At 41.8% G+C, this 26,907-nt stretch overlaps 2 protein-coding genes across 7 annotated transcripts; one reads left to right on the forward strand and one right to left on the reverse strand.

Moving 5' to 3' along the window:
• Window positions 1-333: 333 nt before the first annotated feature.
• LOC148050786 (P2Y purinoceptor 1-like) lies at window positions 334-4,461 on the forward strand. The gene is made up of 2 exons (XM_087739664.1): window positions 334-397; window positions 3,980-4,461. Exons 1-2 carry the CDS (start codon window positions 334-336, stop codon window positions 4,459-4,461), a joined length of 546 nt encoding a protein of 181 aa, XP_087595790.1.
• Window positions 2,388-24,644, reverse strand: MFSD1 (major facilitator superfamily domain containing 1). 6 transcript variants are annotated; one of them, XR_015700460.1, is made up of 17 exons: window positions 24,302-24,643; window positions 24,018-24,130; window positions 23,610-23,652; window positions 22,980-23,047; window positions 22,039-22,147; window positions 20,761-20,863; window positions 19,928-20,026; window positions 19,021-19,132; window positions 18,088-18,144; window positions 17,287-17,443; window positions 16,114-16,211; window positions 15,676-15,788; window positions 15,135-15,182; window positions 14,426-14,486; window positions 10,830-10,944; window positions 10,249-10,567; window positions 2,388-4,993 (listed from the first exon to the last, which is right to left on the reverse strand). XR_015700460.1 is itself a non-coding variant. In XM_087739360.1 (17 exons), the coding sequence occupies exons 1-17, from the start codon at window positions 24,609-24,611 to the stop codon at window positions 10,508-10,510; spliced, it is 1,572 nt and encodes a 523-aa protein (XP_087595486.1). In that variant the 5' UTR covers window positions 24,612-24,644; the 3' UTR covers window positions 9,000-10,507. The 6 variants fall into 6 exon arrangements, 3 of the variants coding, with proteins under 3 accessions (XP_087595486.1, XP_087595485.1, XP_087595487.1); XR_015700459.1 differs by lacking the exon at window positions 2,388-4,993 and adding an exon at window positions 9,000-9,763; XM_087739360.1 differs by lacking the exon at window positions 2,388-4,993 and having other exon boundaries at window positions 9,000-10,567; window positions 24,302-24,354; window positions 24,449-24,644.
• Window positions 24,645-26,907: the final 2,263 nt, after the last annotated feature.

Consider the following 26,907-nt stretch of genomic DNA (forward strand, 5'->3'; position numbering starts at 1 on the left):
ATAAAAATACCAGGAAGAGTAGAATTTGCTTGTTGAGAGGAAACAGAACAGGAACTATTTCCTTCCTTCTGTTTGCTGGAAGGTCCCACCTTTTGCTTGCAGAACAAAGAGATTTCAGGCCTAAATCCACGGATACCCTAAGACGGATATGCAGGTTTTCCTCCAAAGGTGAGGTCCAGCTACAGAACCCAGCTGAAACCACTCCAGTGCCACCTTTCCAGCCTGATCAGACAAAGCTGCCCCACAACACGCGCCCCAAAACCACTCAGTAACACACTGAATAACACCCCAGTCTCCAACACGAACTGTTCCCAGGCCAGCAGCCTACGCGACATGGACCGAATCACTCCCATGGAAATGGAGAAGACCAAGAATTTACCCAGCTTGGAAACAAAAAGTCAGTTTAAGAGAACTGAGGTTTTTGGGGGACATAACTACCTGGTTGGACCAAGACTCCATGCAGCAGAAACTTCTCTATCCCGCTGCAACCTATCAAGACTGTACCAACAGAATGAGCTCTTGATAGAAGTGAAATTATAGAAAACAAGAGGGTTTTGTGATGGGAACACCAAGCCCTCATCAGGAAAGAGGTCACCAGCACTCCCCGTATCTGAACACTCACATTTATATAAGAAACCACTGAGCACACATAACACTTCCCTATGGAGAACACAATTTGGGTCTTAGACTGCAAAACTTGAGGACTTTTTTGACCACTCCTTCCTTTTCCATCTGTTGATTGGAGGGTTGGTTTTTTGGTTTTTTTTTTGAGAGAGAGTTGTTTTAAGTAACTTTGCTTCGTATATGTAGTGGATGACAGAGCAGGGATCACTCCAGCTAGAATTTAAACCTACATCATTTTATGCAACTTCAGGCTTCACAAAACACATCCGCTTGGGGTCAAAGGGGTTTTTGCTGAGGATGCCAATGCTGCCAGTTGACAGCTCTGGTTCAGGGAGGGGGCTGCGGTGCCACCCATCCCATTGCGTGAACCAGGTGCCACGGTTTGCTCCACATCTACCGAAGAGACAACACAATGGCCACAGCCATCACTGCAGTCATATTAAGGTGAGATGGCAGCAGCTTTGGTTAGTTCTGCCCTGGCCTGGATCGGAGTTAACCAGCATCTCCACCAAATTATCCAACAGAGCTGTGGGGAAAAGGCACTTTTTCCAAAAATTGGACTGAAGGCAACCATAGCAGAGTCTGAGCAGCAACACATGGCAGCCTGAGGCAGCTGGCAGGGGACACAGATGGCCAGTATTTCAGAAAGTTAGACACACACGTTTACAATTGCTCAGGCAGGACTAGGTGATCTCCAGGGATCCCTTCCAACCTCAATCATTTGAAAAAAGGCAAGTTTGGTCACTTTGTTACCCTACCCTGTTTTATTTGCATGAAATAAAAGCCAGTTCTTCCTGCTGAAGACTGTTGGTATTAATATTTGTCTCTGGAAACCAACCTCCAAAGTCATATAAATAAGTGACAGAAATGAATGACAGAAGTTGCAGCCTTGAAATAAGATTTTTTTTTTTTTGTCCTTATACACAAAACATTTATTGTATATTACCGTTGCAGTGCTGACCTCTAGTGACAAATATCCCAAAAACGAGAAGCATTTGTTGGGATAAGCCTCACTTCTCACCTCTTCCCTCCTTATCTCATCCTCCAGTTCAGATACATCTCCCCTACCTTCAGAGTGAGCAGTGGCTCACTGGCACTGGCACTGAGTGGGCACTGGCTCCCAGTTAACACCATAGACGTCGTATCCTTATTGCACAAAATAGTTTTTCAAAGGGTCAAAATATTAAAAGATACCCAACCGAAAGTTTGCTGCTCAAATTACATAAAGCAGATTATGAAGGAATTGGTACAATAATTCAAAAGTCAATAATAATAATAATAATTCAATAATAATAATAATTCAATAATAATAATAATTCAATAATAATAATAATTCAATAATAATAATAATAATAATAATAATAATAATAATAATAATAATAATAATTCAAAAGCCAAGCAGTAAGTTACTGATTTTGAGATATTTAAGTTATTGACATCACTACCTAGTGAGGGTTAAGACCCTTTTCCATGCTCAGGGGCCAGTGCATGCCTGGGAGGGTTTTGCAGTAAGGATGTCCAGGCAGAGGCTGGGCAGAGAGGAGCCAGCCAGGACCCTCTACAGCTGGGTTCCCTGCAGGACGTGTGGCAAGGGAGGGTCTCAGGAGCAACGTAATGACCCAGGAGCCCGCAGCTCAGACAGAGGGCGTGTCGTGGTTTAACCCCAGCTGGCAACTGAGCACCACACAGCCGCTCGCTCACTCCCCCCACCCCAGTGGGATGGGGGAGAGAATTGGAAGGGTGAAAGTCAGAAAACTCATGGGTTGAGATAAGAACAGTTTAATAATTGAAGTGAAATAGAATAGTAGTAGTAGTAATAATAATACAATAATAATATACAAAGCAAGCGATACACGACACAATTGCTCACCGCCCGCTGACTGATGCCCAGCCCATTCCTGAGCAGCAATTGCTGCCCCCCAGCCAGCTCCCCCCACAGACTGGGCATGACGCCATACGGTATGGAATAGCCCTTTGGCCAGCCTGGGTCAGCTGTCCTGGCTGTGCCCCCTCCCAGCTTCTTGTGCACCGGGCAGAGCACGGGAAGCTGAAAAGTCCTTGACTGGTGTAAACACTACTTAGCAACAACTAAAACATCAGTGCGTTATCAACATTATTCTCATCCTAAATCCAAAACACAGCACTGTGCCAGCTACTAGGAAGAAAAAAAATCAACTCTATCCCAGCTGAAACCAGGACAGGGTGTCATGTTGCTGATTTACAATAGAAGACAAACCCAAACAGGGCTCAACGTGAGAGTGTATAGCAAGCATCCCAGGTAGATAAAAAAATCAAAGAGGCTTGCCAGGACATGCATGTCATCATTCCTGCCAGGAGAAAACTCTTCAACAGTTCTGGCTCAGGTGATCACACGCAGAAGTTACCAAGCTTTCCCCTAAATTAAGAACAAAAAGACATTCAGTCATTTCTCGGTTTGGTTTAATCCTTGCCCTCTTTAGAATGGGATGCCTGCTAAGGAACCCCTCCTGGTTCCCTTGCTTTTCTGGGAGATTTGGGAAGTATATTGGCAACAAACTACAAAAAAAAAAAATTAGTCTATTAAAATTATATTAATATTTTCTAAATGGGACTAAGAGGACACCAGAAAGCAGAAAAACATCTCTTCCCCCCTCCACTGGGAAAAGGGAAACGACACCCATATTTTCTCAGATTGCAACGAACACACATTTTGAGCAAACCCCCTCCCCAGCCTGGCTCTGCCTCCGCCCCACCAAGCAAGGCCGCCTGCGGCTATCCATCAAGTTTGTTTGCTTGTTGCTGTTATGGGCAAGCTGTAAATTCGCCTCTTCTCAACCAACCTGCATGCAATGCCGAACTAGTTGCAGTCCAAGGCACTGCCTCTTGCAAAGTTGTGCTCACTTGAGCCCTTTCCTCAACTGCCCCCCTGAAGTAACCGAAGCTCAGAGGAATTTCAGCACATGGCAGCGCCTGCATTTGCAATAAACTTCATTTAGCTGCCCTTGCAATACAGTGATGGCGCCCAAGGACACACCACCAAGCATTTGCAGCTTTGGCTGAATTTAAGTGGTAACAGTGACGCAGTGTTTCCATTGCAGTTTCGTCTCTTCAGAGGATTGTGCGTGCTTTAATTCAGATTTTACAGATTTCTTTGAGGTGGCAAGAGACAAGGGCCAAGAGTGACAAATGACTGTCAGGTGTTCGTGTTTCTATTTATGACAGGGAGAGCTTTAAAGCAACAGAAAAGCAGTACATGGTGCCTAAAGCTGCACCCAGCAATGGAGGGGCTGAAAGAAATGGCAAACAGCACCTCCAGGAAGGCTCTGTGCCCTCTTGTGGAAAGCTATAAACATATCTTGTCACCCCTTATGTACAGCTCCGTCCGTGCTGGGGCTGCTCCTCACTGGAGCCAGGCTGTGGTTCAGCTGCTGCCATGCCAAGGACTGGACCTGCCCCACCATCTACCTGGTGAACCTGGCTGTGGCAGCCCTGCTCTACCTCTTCTCTTTGCCCTTGCTCATCATCAACTACACCCTGCAGGACACACGGCCTTTTGGAGAGCTGCTCTGCAGACTGGTACATTTCTTGTTTTACGCCAGCCTGTACGGCAGCATCCTGCTGCTGACTTGCATCAGCGTCCACCGCTTTCTAGGTGTTTGCTACCCAATCCGCTCCCTACCCTATCAGACCCAGCACCTGGCTGCTGCTGGCACAGCTACATCCCAGGCACTGATGTTCCTGCAGCTCCTGCCCGCCTTGATCTACGCTCGCACTGGCGTTATCAATAACCACAGTCTGCTACGATATGACGAGCCTCGAGAACCTCAGCAGCTGCGACCCGCTACGGGATGGCTCTAACTTCATCTGGTTTCCTCTTTCCTTTCCTCATCATTCTAGTCTGCTATTGTCTGATGATCAGAAGCCTCACCCAGCACACTGGAGACACCAACCCCACAGGTAGTGCCGTCCGAGCCAAGTCGATTCAAACCATTCTCCTCATCTGTGGGCTTTTTGCTGTCTGTTTACTGCCATTTCACATCACCTGCAGCATTTACCTCTTCATTCATGTGTACCGGGTAGCTGACTGCCAGCTCCCACAGCACTGGAGTTTGCTTTACAAGATCTGGAGGTCACTGGCAAGCCTCCACAGCTGCATCAGCCCCCTCCACTACTTTCTTTCTGGTCAAACTAACAGAGCCAGACTCGCTTTGGCGCTGAGACTGCCCAAGGCAGGTCCTCTTGCCAGGCCTGCCATGAAGGCAGAGGGGACAGATGCGCCCGCAAGACTTGCCCCGTGCTGAGGAAGCACATCCCTGCTGCCCTCTCATAGCGCTGCAGATTTGTTCCACTTCACTGGGTATGAGACTTGGAGAAGAGCCATAAAACTCACCTGCACAACAAAAAAAAGTATAATTACAATTCCCCCACAGTGAGGGCAAGCTGTAGCGAGGAGGCGATTTTATGAACGATTGAGAGGCAAGTTGTCATCATTTCCTGGGCGAGCTGTGAATAAATAAAGCTGAGAAGCACCCTTTCCAAAAGGCACGTCTACTGCTTCTAGTTGTAAAGAGGTCTGTAAGGAAAAATGACAGCGAATAACTGAGGAAAACACCAGAGCAGAGGTAGGCAGTCGTCTCCAGCCATTAGTTAGGTAACGAATTTTTAAAATGCTATGAGTGTACTTCAAAAAGCCACTTCGTGGACAACTACCACCTAGCTACTATTTCCTTGGTGGGGTCCGTCACATCAGCACCTTCGCTGAAGTGTAGCAACCCTTTCTGTTGCTAGCCAGGACTATTCACACCAAATGCACTATGAAGAGAGGCTTTTACCTTACATGTAGTGTATTTCAAAAAAGGAAACAAAGTGATTCTCCACAGCATCTTCAGATGCAGATCATAACAGCAGCAGGAGCCAAAGGTTTCGGGGACTTCAGTGGCCAAGAAGCTGGGGTTTCCCTAACATAAGGCAATTAGAAATGTGAACACGCTGTTCGCATGGTCACATCTTAATGCCACACGTAGTGCACATCCACTGTCACTGCAGTAACGGTCTGGCTCAGAAACCTTCTGTTCTCTCTGCAAAGGCAGCTCAATAAAATAGCTAACCCGCTGCTCAGAGGAATGGGGAACTTCTGATTTCTTCCCTCCCACAATGTCAAACCCCCTTACATGTTGTTTAAATGCCATGGGCACCATGGGATAGGAACAAGCTTTGACTATCTGTACAAAACTTCACAGGCAAGAACCTGATAAGGACCTCGGCAAGTACCATAACAGAAGTATAATTTGAGTAGTTGTCAGAAAGCGCTAATTGCTTCCAAACCCATATTTGAGCCACAGGCAACTGTAGACCCATCACTGCCCACAATGTTTGAGTCACAGCCCTTCCTTCAAGCCAGCTGGGAGCAGCAATTATTCAGAGAGGAAGCAAGGTAAGACAACACAAGCTGCCAGCTATATGAGACCTAGAAAACACTACAAGAGTAAGAGGAATTGTCTTAAAGGCTGACAACAAATGATCTAGCTGGAGTGCTGCCTGACCACATCCACACAAGCATCATAATAAAAAAAAAAAAAGCAGAAAAGCAGTCATGATGATATACGCCTCAGAAGCAGCAGAGACACAGTAGCAGAAAGCAAGCTTAAGAAGAGCCAAGAAAATGGGTCCTGCTTGTTCATAACCTCTTCACGATACTCAGCTTGAAGGAACTTGGCAAAAAAATCCCCCAAAATATCTGTTTTTCAAGTCATCTCTGCAACAGCAGTGGCAGCTTCTCTCAGAAGGACAGACCAGATGGCCAGGACATGGTAACTGCTTCAGCTATCCAATTTTACATATGCTGACACAAGCCAGAGCCCAGACTAAACAGACAGAATTACTTTGACTTATTTTATGAACATTTTCTCCTTATTCAAATAAAACAAAATCCAAGCCCTTTACTTCAGATGTTCCACATCAGAACTCTGGGCAGAATTGCATTTGCTTTCTTCCCACCTGAGCATGGTTGGTGTAACCACAGGAACAGGGGCAAACTCAACCTGGGAATCCAGATTCAGCCACCCAGTCAGCCAAGGCTGCTTCTGTTCCTTTCTCTACCATTCAGCAGACAGAGCCTTGGCAATGAGATAGAGCAGCTTGAATTTCCAATCTGTTGATTCAAATTCAGCTGAGGTTGGTAAGAAGTGAAATCCACCACTTCCGACAGCTGTTTAGCAGGCCATGCAAGCTGGTTTCAACACAGTTCCTCGTGGGTAATGACAAACAAAACCATTCCTGCTGTCTTCTCTGGGGCCACCTCAAAGGCAGGCTTCTTGGGAGGTTCAGGATGGAGAAGAGTTCACTACTGTTGCTGTTATCCTCCAGGACCTTGGAAGTTTTATAAGAAGTTTGGTCATAAGTACTATCTTTACGGCACAAATGCTTTTGTTGTTCTTAGTGACCAGTATTTATGAAAAAATCTCAAACATACAAAAACATTGGCATACTTGGAGAACACAAGATCTGAAGCACCACAGTGTCACTTGGGCAGCTATTCCATTACTGAATGTTTGAAAGAGATATTTCATAATGCATACACATGGGAAGTTTAAATATTTACAGAGTATTTCTATGCTTTAAACATTTCCTTTTGAAGAGGTCTGCATGAAACAGCACACTGTGTGTACTTAAGTCTAGGGCTTTCTGGCTTCCCATTTACACCAATGCACATCTGCCCCATCCAACAGAACACAGCACAAACATATTAGGAATAGAGATCTTCACATTACTCAGAGATGCAGCTTATTTGAACAGCTCCGCTTTGCCTCTTTGCTTGGCCATCAGCACAACAGAAGAAGCAAGAAGAGAGCACCTACAGTGGTAAGATACACAACAGAGTATTAACCAATTTTTGAAATAAGAATAAGAAAGCCTATTGAAACATCCAGCAACAGCCCCTGAAGAAAAGACATGTCAAAGGAGAAAGAAAAAAAACCCCACACCCAAAGGAAAGGAAAAGAACCACTCAAAAGCCCCAGCAGCTCTGGGAGTCCCCCATGCCTGGGGGCACCCCGTGCGAGCAGAAGTAATAGCAGAGAGATGGATAACACCATTTATATTCTTCATGAGTTACACGTCCCTCTGAAATTTGCCCAGATAATTTTAATAAACTACTGTGTTGAACTACTGTTTACTACCATATTTACTACCTCTTCTATAAACATCTCCAGACAAGTGTGCATATCCACCAGCAGAATTTAGTCAGACCACTACAGTCCAGAAGCAGAGCCCAACCCATAAACTTTGTATTTAAGAAAAAAGTCAGGAAAGCCTTACTGTACTAACAGCTTCTCAGGGTGGTGGGGGTAGAAGCCATTACAGGAAGCTTTGCAGGGGGGAAAAAAGGCAGTCTTATAAAGATAAGCAGCTTTCAGCTCAAGCCGTTCCAAATTCATTACAAACAGGACTCACGCAGATATTGCCAAATAACACTCCAGCAGCACGTGCTCAAACAGCCTCACCCTAGCCAAGGCAGGCAGCCCGCTCGCTCCTGTAGCTGCTGGCCTTATCCCTCCCACGATGATCACAACCAGATTTTCTTTATCAAAAAGAAACTGCAATTCAGAATTAAGAAAATCCCTTTTCCCATTTTCTTCTTGATGATCAATCTGAATCTATAAGCTATACATTGAAGCACAAATGCAACAGCAAGACTAATGCAGGGGTGAAGGCAAAAGGGCTGGCAACAGAAAGAAGGAGGCTTCATCCTACCAGAATTTATTAGAGGAATAGGAGATAAAGGAACAAAAGCCAGATAGCTCCCATGCTCCTCATCCACAACTGAAAAAGCAAGGTAAAGGAAATCAATAGGCTGAAATCCCTCAGAAAGGAAAGTCAAGGGTGTTTGGAGTTGAGCTGACACGGGAAGTTACACTATTTACAGAAGTCCACCACAGTACTTCAGCAAGATACTCGAGGTTACAGAGAATTTAGGAACTGAAAATGAAGTTTCAACAAGACATTAAGTTCACAGTTACTGTCTGTCACGTCACACGCGAAATGCCGACCTACGGGTAACAAGCAGAAGTTATCTACAACCGTAACATGTCAGAGTTAGAGAAGCAGGTAGCTGAAGGAGATGAAGAGCAGCAACAGAGGAACAAGAATTTAATTCCCTCCCTCCCCAAGAAAAAAAAAAAAAAGCATCAACTCATCAGTGAAGGGAGCTGGGGGAAACTTTGCCTTTGGATCCTCAAAGACACACTTCCCCAGAAACTCTTCATATTTCTCAGGGGAAAGCAGAAGTCATGCTTTTTTTTTTTTTTTTTAAAAAAAGGCATATATAAGTCTCAACAACCACCAAGGGCAACAATTCATCATTAAACAGTCAGGTAAGAAAAATACAGGTGCCAGTATCCATTTAAAGCTTTTATTAAAAAAGACCCAGAATTCACAAGTCTACACGGAAAAATAAATCAACTTGCATCAACCATTCTCAGATTCAGTGTTTGGTTCTCAAAGAGAGCACAGAAAGCACCAATAAAAATTATCACAGGTCAGTGTACTACTCCCCTTTGGCAGTAAGCTCAGCATAGTTCACAACGTGCTACTTTATTTTCCTAGATTTTTCTTCAGAATAAAGAACTATTAAGCAAAATAGTCCTGGCTTCGTCTTTCAAGAAGATGACCTTAGTCTTTCAGGAACATGAAAGAAGTGTCCACTGGAAAGTATCTTTAAAAAAAAAAAACCCAAAACACCTGAAGACCATGAGTTCCAGAAGGTCTGCTTAAATTACTGTAGGCAAAAAAAAAAATTACAGGTATAATGTAACATTTTTCTTATAACAAGTTACTTCCTCTGCAGTAAAGCAATTCATCAAAGGCTCTTAAGCATTTTGTGGCACACAAGGACTCCCTGAAGTCAGCCAAGGAAAGCCCTTGTGCACCTTATTCTCCACCTGTATAGCAGTTCTTTGTTTGGCGTACCTAGTGCTGCAGAAAGCCAGATGCTCTTGCCTTTTAAAGTAAGATTAGCTTAGTTTAGGACTAGTTTGTCCAATCACATAAAAGTGAGTAAAATACTTACATACGTAAGTTTTGTTACATGAGCAGCAAAACCAAAGAACAATACACTCTGCGGGAGTTACCAGGAAGCAGCTATTCAGCAACAAGCCTTCCTCTGAAATTATGGGAAAGCGTTAAGTTTCATGATGAAATTGAACAACACTTGCCCCACTGAAAGCCAAACTTCACTTCTTGCGTTTAACTCTCTTCATAGTTTTTAGTCACAACCTCTTAAAAATACATCAATTTTCACATTAATCAGGACTTACATGAGGTTTACTGCTAAGCCTGTGACCCAGTATTAAATTACAGGGCTAGCATTTTTTGAACTGTAACACTGAAATTGTATAGTTTGGTTTCTTCTGAAATATTTGCTTGGACCAAAATAAAAAGGTAGTCTTTCCTCACACTTTTCTATAAGAAAAATGAAACAGACCATTTCCAACATGGTAACAAAGCTGTCCAACTTGAGAGGCTATATAACCCATACATACATCAAGGCTCATTTCACAGCAATTTGATTACTGAAACAAAGCTTTCACATTTCAGATATCGTTGTGTAGTGAGATCAACTCTTAGCTATTCACCCAAGCTACTCACTGAGTATTTTAGACAGGAGGGTGTAATACATAGCTCATGGGTTCAAATAAACAGCCAGATGGTTCTTCATCGGTACCCGTGTTATTTACCCGCGGTGTGGAGGGGGAGCTTAAGCCACGTATTTTCAAAATAGGATCTATGCTTGCAAGAAAAGTATGGTGCATCACTCTGCTTTTGCTGTGATAGTTGTCAGTACTGGAAACAGTTTTGTGTACCAGGAACTTCAATGTGTTTCTGCTTTTGCAAGTGGGGTAAGATGCTATTTCAACACGCTTCTGTGTACCATTGTCGATAAATAGGAAGAGTAATTATCTGGCAGCTGCAAAAAAATAAAATTAAAAAATCATGCATCATAATAAGCCTGCTCCTCAACTTATTTGATCCGCCAGCCATTGATTCATTTTCTTCATTAGATTTTTAATTACCATTGGTGAGACTTCATTTTTGAGAACCAAGCATACATTTAGCATTTTAATCAGAAGTTGATTTGTTGGCTATTTGAAACAATAAGCCAAGTTCTTAAAATAAACATCTCATTGTTCTATTCTTCATTATTAAAACCCCTACTTTGTTACTAATACCTGAGCGCCTAGTTTGGAGAGGTATTTATTCCTTAAACTAAAGTCATCAGCTTTTGGCCGTAATTTAGCCAAGTCATCTTCATTCTGACGTCTGAGTCTCTCTTGTTCTTCCGCTCTGGAAAAGAAAATTAGTTTAAGATATTTGCACTGAGGAGTGCAAACCCAAGCAACTTTATCTTGTGTATGCAGTTCTATTTTTAATAACTAGAAAAAGCTTGTAATGTTTATAGATGAATACTGGATATCAGGTTAAAAGAGACTAAGAGATGCATATCGATTACTCTAATTCAGTGTAAAGAAAGAGAGAGGCTGTTTTCTGCAGTTTCCTTTTATTTAGATTGCAAGACTTCGGTAGAAAGAAAAACCTTTTGGTTTTCACAGATTACAACATGCTCAGTGAGTTTTTGTAACAATTTTTACTATCTCTTTATTAAACAAGCTTCCACTCCTTAAAATAAAAGATTACAATACAAAAAGAATCAATTGTCAAAAATGCAATTAAAAGACTGCTCAGCAGTCTTTAGAATGAATAGCAGTCTCCTACAAGAGTCAATATTTGACCGGAGCATTGTTGCTCATTTTCCACATAAGTCTTAAAGAGACACAGGACCAAACAGAGCTCTAAACACACTTAGCTTAAGACAGTGGTTTGCATTAAGACAGTGACAAAGGTAGTAACAGTGACCCGTTTCTAAGCTCTGTAAGGCAATGAGCCTATTACAGAACACAAAATGCTGTTACGTTAAGAAATCTCCGCCCCCATCAAAACGGTAGTGCTGCACATAAAGACTAATATAAAGTGTCTTCTATCTTAAGATGAAGATGTTCGTCTTGGGTTGCAGGGTACCCTCTCCAATGACAGAGCTTAAACACAGTGTAAAACGCTCTAAACCCATTCTGTTCAAATTAAGAGATGATTTGGCATTAGTTAAAACCGGTTACAAAGCATAAAATTTAGGCATTTACTGTAAAATCCCCAGCATGTTAGTTTCTTTTCCAAAGAACTACTGTCCAGTGCTGACCACCAAACTAAACAACACTACAATTCTTCAAGTTGACATGATGCTGATCAAATGTTCCCCACTTCTGGATGATATTTGCTATTCAAATTTCTTTTCTGCAAAAAACATTGTAATAAAAATTACTGAAAATATTGTTCTACGACACTATATCCCACAGCATACACTAATACAAAGGCATCTTTCACAGTAAATACTGGAAATGTTACACACATCCCACATGGGCCAGGCAGACTGAAAAGCAGCTCTATTTGGACACAGAATTCCTTTGCTCCTGGGTACAAGGAGGGGGAGGGGGGTGTTGCATTTGTATTAAAAACTGGCTGTGACCTTTTGGCTCGAGGATAATACTCATCACAACAAAGATCGCGTGCTCGCCAGGTCTGCTGAGGTTTTAGTTTCCTTGAGCTTTCCTCAAGACGGATATGTAAAAAGCCCACAAATTAGGACAAAAGACAAAACCATGTTAAACCCCACAAGTCACCTGGCTAGACCTTGTTGACAGGTGTTTTGGGTTTTTTTCGAGACGAACTTAAATATCATCATATGGACAGTTACACAGTCCAGTTTTAGAGAAGTCCATAAAGTCCATTTATAAGAGATGCCTTGTTAGCAAAGTGTTTATCTGGAATGAACTTATACATCTCACACCTTATATATATCTGCAGGTGAAATGTAGTTACCCATTAAAAAGTAAACACTTCCAACAACATTACAGACAAATGAACTTCAAGATCTGAACAGACTCGCTGAGCTGAATTAGGTCAGAACAGAAAGCATTTCAAAAGAAAAATTCTGTGTTGTTCACATACAAGCAGCCTGAATTCTACAGATGTTATCTTGAAAGCTGTGACTTGCTGCATATTGCCTTAGTCTTTCACACGACAAATGTTAAACTATGACTGGAGTCCTGAAACACAGGTACCGTGCCCTCTCCAAACAGTTAGCAATTCCAATCTCACCAAAACAAATTCAGATTAGAGGAGCAGAACCTCAAATTTCTCAGACTTGTTCTGCCCTTAAGGAAATTAAACATTTGCTTTAAATATATTAAAAAAAAAAAATCAATACATTAACCAAGACTTCATCCCCATTGACTTTACATTCTCCAAGGTACATATTTTTTATCCTCACAGCACTAAGTAGAGCTAGAAAAAGGTAACACAATTTTTGGATGTTGAGACACTACTAGAAGCAGCATCTTCAACAAGGTCATCAGAACAAACTCAGCTGCCCCACCTCAGTCTGATGGACAGACTTTACATTACATCTACTTTAAAAAAGCAGTTTTTCTAGACAGTTAAGTAGATAATGGAGAAATTGGAGTAAAGGGTCTTTTGTTTTGCCTTAAGGTAACATCTCTTAATGGACTTTGCCATACAGTGCTTTTTCTCTCCTCTTCCCCAATACGAGGCAATTATTTTGAACGTTATAAGACTAACCCAGTGCTTCACTCCCTTGTACAGCATTCCATACCCATTGAGAGCTTTACCCCTCATTTAGCATTCTCGGATAGCAAACAAAAAAAGCAAGTGAACTGTCTACTGTGCAGAGGGGATAAATCCACTGCCACAGAACTCAGGGGCTATCCCAACAGCAGGTGACCGATACCTTCATGTTTGCTCCAACAACACTCTTAAAAAGCAAGAGTACCTGATGCCAGCTGTTAGGGCAATGCACAGCAATGGACCCTTAACCTGTCACCAATGTTTTGTCAAGACCGAGGAACAGAATTCTTTAAGTTATTATTCTGAAGAGTGTCACTATCCTTATTTTCTGTAGAGAGGAAGCAGGACATACAAGTCTCCCACAGAATGAAATTTGCTTAATTGGACGAACTGTCAAAATTTGCTTATTTTGACAATTTCTGCCCTAAGCCCACCTCAAGTGCTCCATTTCCTTTCAAATGAAGTGGATTCCACTTTATTGAAATACCCCGGCCCCATTTTCTTTCTAAAAATGGAAACTTTTCACTGTATTCAATAACATTTATGACACAGATCTGACCACAAACTGGAGTTTCACATTAGTGCTGCAATCTAGACTAAGCCACGGTTTTCAGACACATTTAGAAGTCTTAATTCAACTTAAGACAGCAAGAGGAGCAAGCTGAAACTGAAGGGGAAGTGACTGCAGCGTACTTTCTTCTGAAGAGAGATCTAGCTTTTAATGACATTTTAAAAAATTGGTCCATGCATTACCTCACATTGAACCCAGGTAATGTTTGCTGCTGACTGGGTCGGGTATGCACCATATAAATCAAGCACATTTTTAAATAAGCGATACAACATTTTTTAAACATGCTTCAGTTCCACTCAGTTGGAAGGCCACTGAAATAAAGAAAAATAGCAAGGAAGAGTGCCAGGAAAGGACACCTGGTTAATTGCTATTTCCTCTAATTATTCATTCACAGGAGGCAGGAATATGAAATCCTACTACTAACTGCTAAGAAACAAAACAACATTCAATACAAATGGCAGACCTACAAAAGAGTCTGTCTTCAGACAGTAATCTACTTAATTACTTGAGGTTAAACATCTCATAAAGACACTGTTCTTTATTGTTCTTTATACTTACTCAGTTGCAGCTACTTTTTGCAGTTTTTCCCTCTTCTTTGCAGACCAGTTGAGATCACCACCTGCAACAGAAGTAATATATACTTTGAAACTTTTAAAATTGGTCTTTTTGTACTCTATCTTTGTCACTACAGAAGTTCTCAGAGCACTTGACAAAAGCCATTGGTGGAGTAGTTTTACGAAAGTAGAAACTGAGGTAAAGAGAGAGCGATGTGTTCATAATCATCTGAGCAAGCAAAATCAGGACCCAAACTAAGCTCGCAAGCCTGATCCAGTTTTCCGTTGAGTAACAATGAGGTTTCTCTACAACTCACCATAATACCCCATAAAACTAAAGAAAGTGCAAGCAACTTTGAAAGAAACAAATTAATATCCCTTCCAGATGTTTCAGTAGTTACTGCTTCAAAAAACAGTTGAGAAAGAACACTGCTATTTGAAGGAAAGTCTACAGAATTAAGTTTTTATATTTGCAGATACATATATAGTCAAGTTTGATACGGAGTTTAAAAAAAGCTGCAGAATATCCTACACATTTGTTCAAGTCAGCTGAAGGGAGAGGTACCACTGCCCTGCTGCTGAGATTTAACATCACAGCAAGGTTCAGGGAATTACACACTATGGCATCTACAAAGATGATGTTACAAGGACAGGCCTCATAAAGAGAGGATGATAAAAACAAATAGCAAGAGAAGCTGAAAACACTTACTTACCTGTGAGGTGATTCACAAAATACAGCATGACTACAGCTATTAGCGACACTAAAAAAAAAAAAAAAAGGAACAGTTTTAGCTGACAATAAATTTACGACAGAAGAATGGCCTTAACATACAACTAGGCAACAACTAAGATTTTTCATGATAGTCATAACTGAGGGGAGATTTTTGCCAGCAGCATCTCTTAATTGCTTTTGAAAATTCCACTATGCTTATAAGCAGCATGGTAACTCAGAAAAGGTTCTTTTAGTTTTAGTTATATTAAAAAAGGCTATGTTTATGAGAGCTGTTAAGAGTATCATTCACCTACCCTTTTACTCACTCTTTATTTTTTCTGAAACACTGAAACTACTTACACTAAATTGCTTCAAGAAAACCACAAACACTATACTTGGTTTGAGTTACTTTCAACATCGCCCAAGTTGAAACCTTTAACTGTAAGAAAGGAGTTATCACTGTTTACAGGAAATATTAACAAAAAAGCCTAATAAAGCTTCCTGAATGTACAGAATCCATTTTCAATGTTTTTAATACTTACAGCAAACACAAGCACTGAAGAAGACTTCAAGAAACAAGTACCCTCTTGTGTCCAGAATCATCCCAGCTGCTATAGCAATAATTGCCAGACCAAGATTCTGGATAGACTGCATACTAACACATTAACAAAGGATTACCACTGTGTAAATTTATTTTTAAAGAAAACATCATTAATGGCACTAAACAAACAATGAGATTAACTTCCCCCCATTTGTCATGACATGTTATGTCATGAGTCCACATTTTTGCAGAAGTTTCTAAGCATCTACCACAGCCACACGCTCTATCACACATACACATCCCGAAACTACACGAGACTTCCTCCTACACTGAACTTGGAGGAATTATTAACCATTCACGTGTTAGAATTGCTTGATTGCAATAGTATCAGGACATGGTTACTGTAGAGCAGCATAAGCAGAGAGTTCTAAGTACTTACAAGCCATAAGCAGTTCCCAGCTGGTGCTCTGGAACAACAAAGGCCACCATGGGCCACAGGGCACAGGCAAGCAATGAGTAGGCCACTCCTAGCAAACACTGGTGAAATAAATGAGAACAAGTAAACAGATGTTACACGAGACGCATTTTTGCTGCAAAGTTCTAATGAATGAACATATTGGTTTTCCCCTTCTCCCAAAAAGGAAAAAAAAAAAAAGAGCTAAAGTAACACCTTTCGCAATACTGTTCTAAATAAATATGCACATTTAGAAGGAGAGAGAACTTTTTCCAGGAGTGACTCACAAACTAAACCCCATCTAATTAGCATTAAGTAAAGAGCCTGACTTGAATAGCCAGAGGAAAAGATCAATGTTGCAACTCACCAGAAAAATGCCTGAAAAACAAGGACCCTATTTTTAACCCTGATACACTGACGAGCACCATATTTAAGCCTGTAATCCTTAGTTCAAAAGCAATTTCTCAGGGAATCTGCCCTAGGAAGGGGAAAAATCAATAACGAAGATTTTTATTGAGGTCTACCACTATCCAATACAGCACATTAGAGACAGTTTAAAATCATTGACAGTGGTTTAATTATATGATAGTAATAAGCTTCAGAACTACACCAAAAGAACAAGCTTTAGGAGAAAAGTGAGCACCTAGCACAGTAATCTAGTAATAGCTAGTGTAAGGAGTGTCCATGAAGCACGAGAGCAGACCTCTGCAACGGAGCACCGCTGAACCGCATCTACTGTGACGAATTAAGGCATTCTCTGAAGACTCCATAGAGCCCTCCAGTCTAATCCCATCCTTCCTTTTCCACTAAACAACTATAAAATTACTGCTACAGACAGCAGCCGACCTTTTCCACCTCAAAACACACATGTAACTACTACCTCCCTCCACAAAACCCCAAAGCCTGAAGTGTTATCTTTAGGCTGCAAATAGCTCATGTTCGTTTTGCCTGTATTATGCATTCCTTGCTTTTTCATAGTCTTTTAAACTCAGTTTCACATAGTATATCCTTCTTAAAGTCAGGGATATCAAAATACATTTTGAGGACTACCTAAACAGTCAGAAGACTGGCAATTTATGCAGAATAATTCAATAATTCATCATCAACTCCATTTCTTATTTTATCCTATTTAGCTGTAAATCTCAGAGAATTAGTTACCATTGCTATCCAGGGGTTCCAGAAGGTAAAAGCCAACATAATATGAGAAGCAAGTGTAGTTATTACAGCACACAAAACCCAGATGATATTCTTTCCAAGTTTATCCACCAGGAGTCCAAAGACTGGGGACATGGGTGCCGATATGATATACACAATACTACAAAAGAATAAAAATAAGAGAACTGAACACCAGCTAGCCATGGACAGCTTTAGGTGTTACACAAGTGACTCCAGACAAAAGACCACATTCCCTTGTTACCTGGGAGGCCATAAGTAAAACCACACACAAAAAAAAAAACCCAAGAGACTCCAGAACTCAAAATTCCCAAAAGGTCTGAGGACATGAAAATATTTTACAACCAAGGAAATAGTGACACACTCAGAGCTCTTGGAATCGTATACCAGCAAGTGTTTTGGTGGTGGTGGTTTGTATTTGTTTGGTTTTTTGCCACATCACAAATTCATCTTCAAACTAGGAAAATTCAGTTCATTTAGTGCTGCTGTTAAACTGTTTCTATCACTCAGAAGGGAATCACCGAATACCAAAATAATACCCTTCAGATAGAGCCTCTTCTTTCCGATTCCTCAATGTGAGCATCTAAGACATTTTTATTTAAACAAATACCCAGACCCCCCAGTTATTCCTTGGGCCATGTGAAATCTATGTGTCCACTTAAATGCAAGTCACCACCTGCAACAGTAGATCCCAAACTTCCTCCCACATGGCAAGAGGCCAAAGATACATACATCCCCTAGAACACAGGAGTAGTGCATTTACTTGTTAAATCAACTACAATTTACCTGTTAATTGCACTTGCTTCTTGAGATGAGAAATTGAATTTCTCAATAAAGAAAACCCTAAAAAAAAAAAACAGATTTAGAAAAATGCACACTTGTATGACATGAAAGAAAAATTAAACTAGACAAAGTAAAGACACAACAACCTAATTTACAGAAAACTTTTAAATATGGCTATATAGCTTTGACATAAACATCCCATTACATATCCTCATTTATAATGCATTTAGGAGCTTATTATCAGACTCTACAAATTTTTGTCTAAGGACTGTTCATATTACACTTCGGGGAAAACATCCGAAGTACACAACCAAAACATAACCCAATAATACTCACTCAACATAAAACATGCATTGAGCTCAAGAGATCTGTTTCTAATTCCAAGTATATTCAAAACACATTTGATTGAGCTATTAGATCAAGTCATATGGTTCAAAAGGGAAACCTACATCAACACTTCAAGTTTCAACTGGATATATACCAGAGTCAGCACAGTAAGAGAACTTCAGTCCAAAGTTGTAACTACACTTAAGCCCCCACCTTGCACTCGGTCAATAGCTTATGAGTATGGAAGCGATTCTACGTGACAGTTGTCCACAGGAAAACTCGGACCACGCTTTAAATCTGTATCAAGTTTTAATCAGGAAATGGGGCATGCATTATGCTTTTGAGTTCTGACAACTCAGCCTATGTTAAGCAATGGTATTTGCCACAAAGCTCAGCAGATAAGGAAAATATAAGAGTTGTGTTTATTTGTATCACAAGTATAGCAAACAACGCCACAGAAGAAATGACAAACCACAGCACAGACTGGGAGACCAGTGGTTCTGTAGCCATCTGGGTTTCTTAAATGTTAGCCTGCACCCCTCCCTTTGTAAGTAGTTAAAACCCTGGCTAAATTCAAGGGGAATAGCTACGTAAGCGAGAGACACTTACTTTCCAAGCCCAATGAAAGGAAAAACCGCTGCATAGTAACAGACACAGATTACAAATATAAGCCACAAGGACAAAGAGAAGTCCTTCACATCGGTTAGCTTAATCACTTCACCTGGAGTGGGGCAAGAGACAATATTGTTTCAGTCAGTATAGGCACACGTGAAATTCATCCACACTGAATAAACGTTAAGGTGATCACAAGTCACTACTAAAGTATATGTTCCTGCCGCTATCTACTCTCTTGTTTAAAGTTTACACAGTGAGAGTCGGTTAAGAATACACAGGACCTAAATCAACAGTGCCAAAGTCAAGAACAAATTGTCTTTCCCACATTACGCTGGATGTACAAGTTCTCTAAAGCCTCTGAAAGTCTTACGCAGGAGAATTAAATACAAACCACTTTTTCAAGGAAATGTTTAATCCACTAGCAAAATTCATGTCTGAAGCCTCATGTTATATGCCATTACATAGATCTCAAATTTAGTTTATTTTTAATTGGTCTAAATTCCCCCACATGGAAAAGTCAAAACATCACACACTGATGGAGAAGAGCTGCATGTTTCTGCACACCTATTAAAGGAAATAAGACCAATTTCAACAAAAAAAAAATACCTGTGGCAATGGCACAGATCAAATTGGTGTGAACTGGGATATGATCTCCATCTCCACATGCTTTATAAATAAAGCAGATGACAGTGCATCTGCCTGTAAACTGGTGTTTAAAACTGTAAAAATTCCTACCAATATAAAAATGAACTAAAAATTATGATTAAAGCTATAACTGTGAAAAAGATGTTAAGCAGCAGCCACTAAATTACATAAAACATAAACATGCACAGTTTAACTGGAAGGGTCTGTTCCAGAATGAAAAAATGAAGCCCAAGGCAGGTTCAGCCACACCACTCACCTGTTTTCCCTTGCTCTTTACAAAGGAGCTTCTCTGCTCTCTTGTCCAGATAAGCGAGGATTAATGCACAGGTCAGTGAAAAGAGACACGTTATGCCACCTGCAAGAAGGCAATGTGACATGTTTAGCTGTTGACTCAAGTAGTAACTTGGCTTTTAAGCACAACTAATGTAGCATACCTTTACATATCCAATACAAACTAAGTTTAACACCAGCTTGTCTTATACATAAGACTCAACAGCCGTACAACTCAGAGTAAGGTGTAAATACTGAAGCCTGCCACATGAGACACCTGCCTCGAACTAGAGTACAAACATGTAGCTATATCTATTTTATTTAAAACATTACCACCACTCCCACTCAGCACAGCCAAGCTCATTATCTGTACCTCATAACAGAAACAAAGCCTGGGCCTTGTTACCAACACCAGGGCCTTAATACCCATGGCTCTGAAGGAAAGGAACACAGATCCAAAGGTGTAAAAGTGAAATCCCCACTACATCAGACAACTACACGCAAGCTTTGACATGATAGCCTTCAGACAATTTTTCAAGTCTGTCCTTTGCTCAAAGTACATTAAATGTTTCATCTCCATAAGATACAAACTTGAATTTGGCAACCATGAAAATCACACCGCATTTTATCAGATGCAGTAATCATTCACTCTGCATAAGAACATTAGCCATCGATACAAATGGTATTTGAATTACTCTTCCTAGTCTCAAATACATTCACCCTATTTTCTAGTTAGTAAGAAATCATTAACATGTATGCATGCAGTTCAAATTCAGAAGCCTACAACAGCAAGTGACATCAACTCAAAATATTACTGACCTATCATGAGAGTTAACCCAAGAGTACTGGGACCAGTATACCCCAGAAGATCTTGAACTCTAGAGTATATCCATCCCATGATATTCATGTTCACTGTGCTCCCCTAGGCAGAAGAGACTCATGTGAAGAATAAAGTATTTCACAATTATATGAATTCAAAAGGACATTAGGCAGACTGCTTATTGAACAGTGTTTAAAACCAAGAGGTGAGATGCTACACAGGGAACATAAATCACCAGCAACAATGACAGAATTATTCCCTGTTGGTTTGGTCAGTGTTTGTAATAAATTAACCATTGCAACAATAACATACCATCACAAACTGAAATTTTATACAACTCTAACAGTGTTTCAACTGAGACATTAGAAGGGCCATAAAATCTACATCATACACTGCATTAGTTCATAAACTGAGTTGAATTTAATACCACAAGTTAAAGCAAACAGGATTCCCACCTGAGAGGCATCAGGAAGAAGCACATTTTTTTTCCCCCTTCTCCCCCTAGAGAAGGGATCCATGGCTGCAATCCCAAGGCTAACAAGAGACAGTTAACTACAGTTCAGCTGAGGTGAGGCAACTGCTAATTAGCAACAGCCTGAACATCAGCCCAGACTCAGCTGTGACCAGCTAGCTCTCTTTTACCGAGGTAAATACCTGCTGTGGTTTAAGACACCACAGGCTGCTGAAGAGGACCTCTAACAGGAGAGGTATGTCTCCACTCTCTTCATTTACAGCCTGGTGTATTAGTGTAAACCCACCTCTAGCAGCAGTTTTAAGCTATTATATCAAACCGAAACAGCACAGCTGAGATGCAGTCACACAGTTCCTATCAGAACCAGCAAGAGGGACAAAAACATCTTACAACAGCAGATAAGGATGGGAGTTCTTAAAGGAGCCATCCCAATTCATTTATCAGAGCCTGCACTTAGTCCCCAAGCTACACTCAGATAAACCAGCATTTTATGATATGCCAAGAATCAATTAGTCCGATGAAATGCAGCACTGCGACTGTCCCACCCAGTAATCTACACTAATAACGCCACCAGGCTTCTTTAGAAGTTTAACAAGTTCTAAGAAATCTTATTAACCCATTTCTTTGTGTATCTCCTTTGTCTACTTACCACAAATTTTTAGCATGTTAAATTTAAGTTTCACATCCATTTTTAACTAAAGCTCCCTAGGGAGCATTAGAAATCCTGTTTTCCACCTCTCTCACCGCCAAGACAAGCCACACACCTTAAAGTCTATGAATTAAAGCTATTCAGTTTTACACTTACAATTCTGGCCATGCTTAGCTGTAATCCAAACACAAGATTTAACTCCTTGCCTTTAAACCAACTGACTGCATATGTGTTTTGTGCCACTGCTAAGGACTCTCCACCTATTCTAAAAAAGAAGGCACAAAAGAAAACACATTAATTGCAACATGCAAAGCAACAAGGAAGCAATCCATCAGTTGCTGGCAATACCAAGATAACAGTATTTAAGAGAAATTTATCTGGGTACAGGTAGATCTAATGCATATATACAAGGCAATAGAAGTCTTAATTAAAAAAACAGAATTGCAGTGTCTTAGGAATAATTAAGAGTACAAGGTATCTTAAGTAGTCTAGGAGCAATTACAATTGCCTTTGGTCATTTATAGAAATTAAATCAATGGGCAGCAGTTTCTCATTTCTCTTCTGCATTAACAAACCAAGCGGTACAGATCCTGACCCAAATGAAACCAAAAGCAGGTATCTTACCTGGAATCAGATTTAATGGAGTCATCTCCCACCACCCAGTACAGTCAGTCAGATTTTCTAACACTTTTATGCTGTGGTGCATTCACAACTTGGAGGTATTTCTTCTGACATTTGCTCTCATTTTTTGCCACCATAGGAGCCCTGTTGTATTTGCTGTTGCTAAGAATTCTTTTTACTCAGGAAAGTAAGAATAAAGAGACAAGGAGGACTAACACAGTTTTACCAGCTTACTGAATGTCTTTATTTGGGTAGTTTCATAATTTCTAAATTCAATAAGAACTGCAACGTCCTCTTTTTTGTTTTCTAACTAAGTTAGACTGGGAATGCGACTGAAGATCTTGCATGCTTCAACTTTATAGATACCTCAAAATCCCACAATTTTGTCTCTGAGGGTGAACATGGCAGCAGTTTTCTAGGGCACAGACAGACAGTCCTTACCTCAGAGAGCACATGCTACACTCTTCTAGACTTACCCAAATATGAATCTGCCCATGTCCATCAGCCAGAAAGTATTAAGTAGCGCTCCCAAAGCAAAAATTATCTGCCAAATAAACATTTAAGGAAAGATTATAATTTTACATTTGAAGCATGGAACAAACTAGAACCATCTCAAAACAGAAAGAAAAACGTTTTTCCCTTCCCAGACCTGCAGAAATACTTCACACTCACTTCCTACTCCAGCTTTTTGCCTTCGCTCCCTCCGCATCCCTCATTCATCATCCTGCTGGCTACACAATATCCAACCGGGCCCACCCTGAAGCTGCATGCAGATAACACCTCTAGAGGCCCAAGCCATGCTTCACCTTTATCATCACACCCTACCCAAATACACGCACACAGTAGTTTCGCATCAAATGAATAAAACATTTGGTTCCTTCACATTCTTATCTCACTCATCTTTCAAGGTCCTCTGTTCCCATTTACCCCATCTGTTCCCAACTGCTCCAATAAAATTCAGGGTTCTCCCATTTCAGTTCTCTTCACCTGCCTACTCCCATCTGAAATATACGCTACTACACAAGAAGCCATTTGGGCTTTTTTCCCCACCCCTGGTAGAGAAGCTTCAGACACGTATCATCCTTCACTCTCTCATTTGCGCTTACCTGCCCGACACAAACAAATATACTAAATATTATAGTGCCAAACCTGTAAGAAAAATAAAATCGGTTAATGCATAGCTAGAATCTTTTTTCCTATAAAACACGATATTAGACCTACAGCAAGGAAACAAGGGGAGGTTGATATGCAATAAAAGGTCTCTGTAATAAATGCTACAGCTTGACAGCTTCCTTAAAAAAAGGTAGTACAGGCTAGCATTTTTGAAGCCACTCTATTTAAGCCATAAAGGGAAGGAAGCTCATTTATACCAGCGGAAATTCCTAAATCATGTGAAAAAAAGTTTGAAAAAGCATATTATAATTTGAAAAAACTTCATATTATAAAGCCTGTACTTCACATGCACTTTAAGTCTACCATCCACTGAACATGAGTGACACTAAGATCACACTTACCGTATTCCAAAAACTCTGTCTATCAAAAAACCTCCAAAGAAGCAAAGAACCACATTGGGCCAGGAATACCAGGCATAGAGTGCCATGAACTGAGCTGTGTTCACCTTCATATCCTACGTAAAGAAAGGGGGAATTAAAAAAAGTAATTACTCCTAGGGTAATTACAGGGACACAGAATAAGTATCCAAGTAGAACTACTCAGAAGCAAGCACGCTTTCTGGCCTGGCCACTGCCCGTACTCCCTGGCCTCCGTAACCCCGTTCCCGCCCCCGGCGGCTACTCACCCGTTGAACCTGCGTTTGGAGAGCCGCCGGGTTGTCGTAGCAGAAGTAGCTGCCTGCAAGGAGAAGGGGACGCCTCAGAGCTGTGCCCTCGGCCCCCCGCCATTGCCGCCTGAGGCCCCAGCACCCCCGCCCGCCACCGCCACCCACCGAAGCCCAGGAAGCACATGAGCGCCAGGACAAGGAGGCGGTGCGGCAAGCGCCGCGGATCGCAGACGGCGGGCAGGGTCCGGGGGGCCCCCGCAGCACCAGCACCGCCACGGCCATCATCGCCGCCGGAGGAGCCCAGCAGCGCCCGCTCCTCCTCCGCCATCGCTGCCGCCGTCACGTGAGCGACCGGCGCGTCACGTGATCTCCCCTCACGTGAGGGCGGCGGGCCCGGCCCACAATGCGCCGCGGCGGGTTGCTGTGGCAGCGGCGCGCGCGGGCTGCCATGGCGGCGGGCCCGGACCCGGCTCCGGCCTGCCACCTCTGAGGGGCGTGAGGAAGGCGCTCACATGAGGCGTGTAGAGCCCCGAGCGTGGGATGCTGCAACTCATGGGGCTTCCGAGTTAAAACGGGAACGTAACAGTGGCAGAAAAAACCTTTAAAATCCCTCTGAAACGTACCCCTAAACTGACCTCATGGCAAGGTGAGGGCATGAGCTGCATAAAGCGTGCCCAGCGCTGCAGCAGTGACAGAACTGTGTGGCAGGCACACACCTGGCAGCATGTTCTTTCAGGTTTTAGCACCTATAGCCCGTTCTGTTTAAAGGGATTTTAAAGGCAGGCCTGCCGTGGTCAAATGGAGAGCGAGCTCCGCAGAGGAAGGGTGCCTCTCTTGCCTCCGGTTGATTTAAAATGTAAAACCCAAGAGGTACATCTGTTTCTCCAGCAGGCAGGTTTGCCCAGCCCACCTGCTCCCTGCCTGGCGCTGGAGGTGCCAAGGAGCAATCGCAGCCAGAGCTTCGGGGGGGGGGGGGGGCCCTGCCTCCTCCCCTGCTTCGCCAGCCCTTCTCCTCGAGTCACTAGGCTTCATTTTTTTATTTTAGTACTTTGCTTGAGACATTCAAGAGGAATAAACCTGTCATAAGCAGTAGCAAACTAAAAAAAAAAAAGCTTGAAGTGTAGACTGCACTAGGCCCTACAATAAGCATGCAGGGAAATGCAAAAGCTTGTAAAATTCCTCTATTATCCTCCTTTGGGCTATTAAAGTCATTTTACTTGAGCTGTTTGGTCCAAAAAGGTCTTCCCATATTACACAAACTCTTGAAAAAGCTACTTACCCACTGTTAAAAGGTCCAGCCCTCTGTCAAATTTCATCTTCTTCCACCAAAGATGACCTGAATCCTGTGTGCACATCATCAAGTGACAGATGGTGCTTTTTGATTAAAATACGTTCTTAATGAGGGCAGAAATATTTGTTCTTTAAGCCAAAGGATTTATTTACCTTTTCAGGATAACAGAAAGAAAAGCGTTGAGTTTTACCTGACATGCTGTGAACCAAGAGGTCCTCTTTCCAGCTACTCTGTCATTAATTTGGTCGGTAACCATTCAAGAAAATCAAAATATGCTGGTATCGCGTGCTTGTAGTGCATCTGCTGCAAACTACTATTGGGCATAAAATGCTTACTTTTCGCTCAATATGTGTCTTTTACCAGATCTGTCAAAAGAGAACTATGTTACGAAATTATGGGGTCACATTTTCAACTGCCCTAAACTAGTCTAGATTCCTTGAAATCAGAGCAGCTCTTTCAGTTTGCTATAGTTGCTTTTAAGAACATGGTCTTGAACTGCAAATCTTCGTTACCATAGACTTGAGGGTTTCATTGCCGCTTGAGGGAGCTCAAAGGTAATGCGTGGCTATGCAGATCACCTTCAGTTTCACAGGGGGCATAACTAAAGGGAGATAGTTTATAGACACAGATAAAAGGGATAACTTTGGAGAGCAGAGTGAAAGCCTGTGTATGGGGGAAAAAAAAACCAGTCTTTTCCCTAGCTAACTAGCCCAATTATTTCAGGAGACCGTTGCCATGCCACCCAGTACTTTCCTAGGTCTCTCTGATCCACAGAAAATGATTTGTGTTCATGCACACACTTTAGTTTCCCTCCAGGACACAAATACGGCCGTCGCAAAAGGCCAAAGTCCCCAAACTACCCTCCCACTGTCATTCTCCGAAAGAGAATGCTGAGAAACCTCAGGAGACACCTGGATCCATCATCGGTGAGGGCGAAGGCAGCCCCAGCCCGCTCTGATCATGAAGTACAGAGCCAGAGTCAACAGAACTGACGTCGCTATGGCTCACAGCTGCTTCCCCAAGACCCTCCTGCTCCATTTCGAGCATAATCTGAACCACAGGAATTCCTGAGGCATTATATTGTGGGTCAAAGAGATAACCCTCACCAACAGGAAATAAACTGCACAGCCTACTCCGTAAAATGATAGGTACCAATTCCAGGCTGCTGTACCCAGCAAAGTTAAACTTAACAGATCTGTAGAGTGCCAGAATATTATCATCGAAAAAATATTGCCTTTTTCCCTGTAGCTATTTTTAAATGTTGGTTCAGAAGGCACAGGTAAATATAGAGAAGCGGTTGTTCAAGCTGAAAGAGAGGTAACCAGCACACACT

The sequence above is a fragment of the Nipponia nippon genome, unplaced genomic scaffold (genome assembly GCF_047370975.1).
Source record: "Nipponia nippon isolate SJK-2023a ecotype South Korea unplaced genomic scaffold, ASM4737097v1 scaffold_7, whole genome shotgun sequence".
Taxonomy (NCBI): Eukaryota; Metazoa; Chordata; class Aves; order Pelecaniformes; family Threskiornithidae; genus Nipponia; species Nipponia nippon.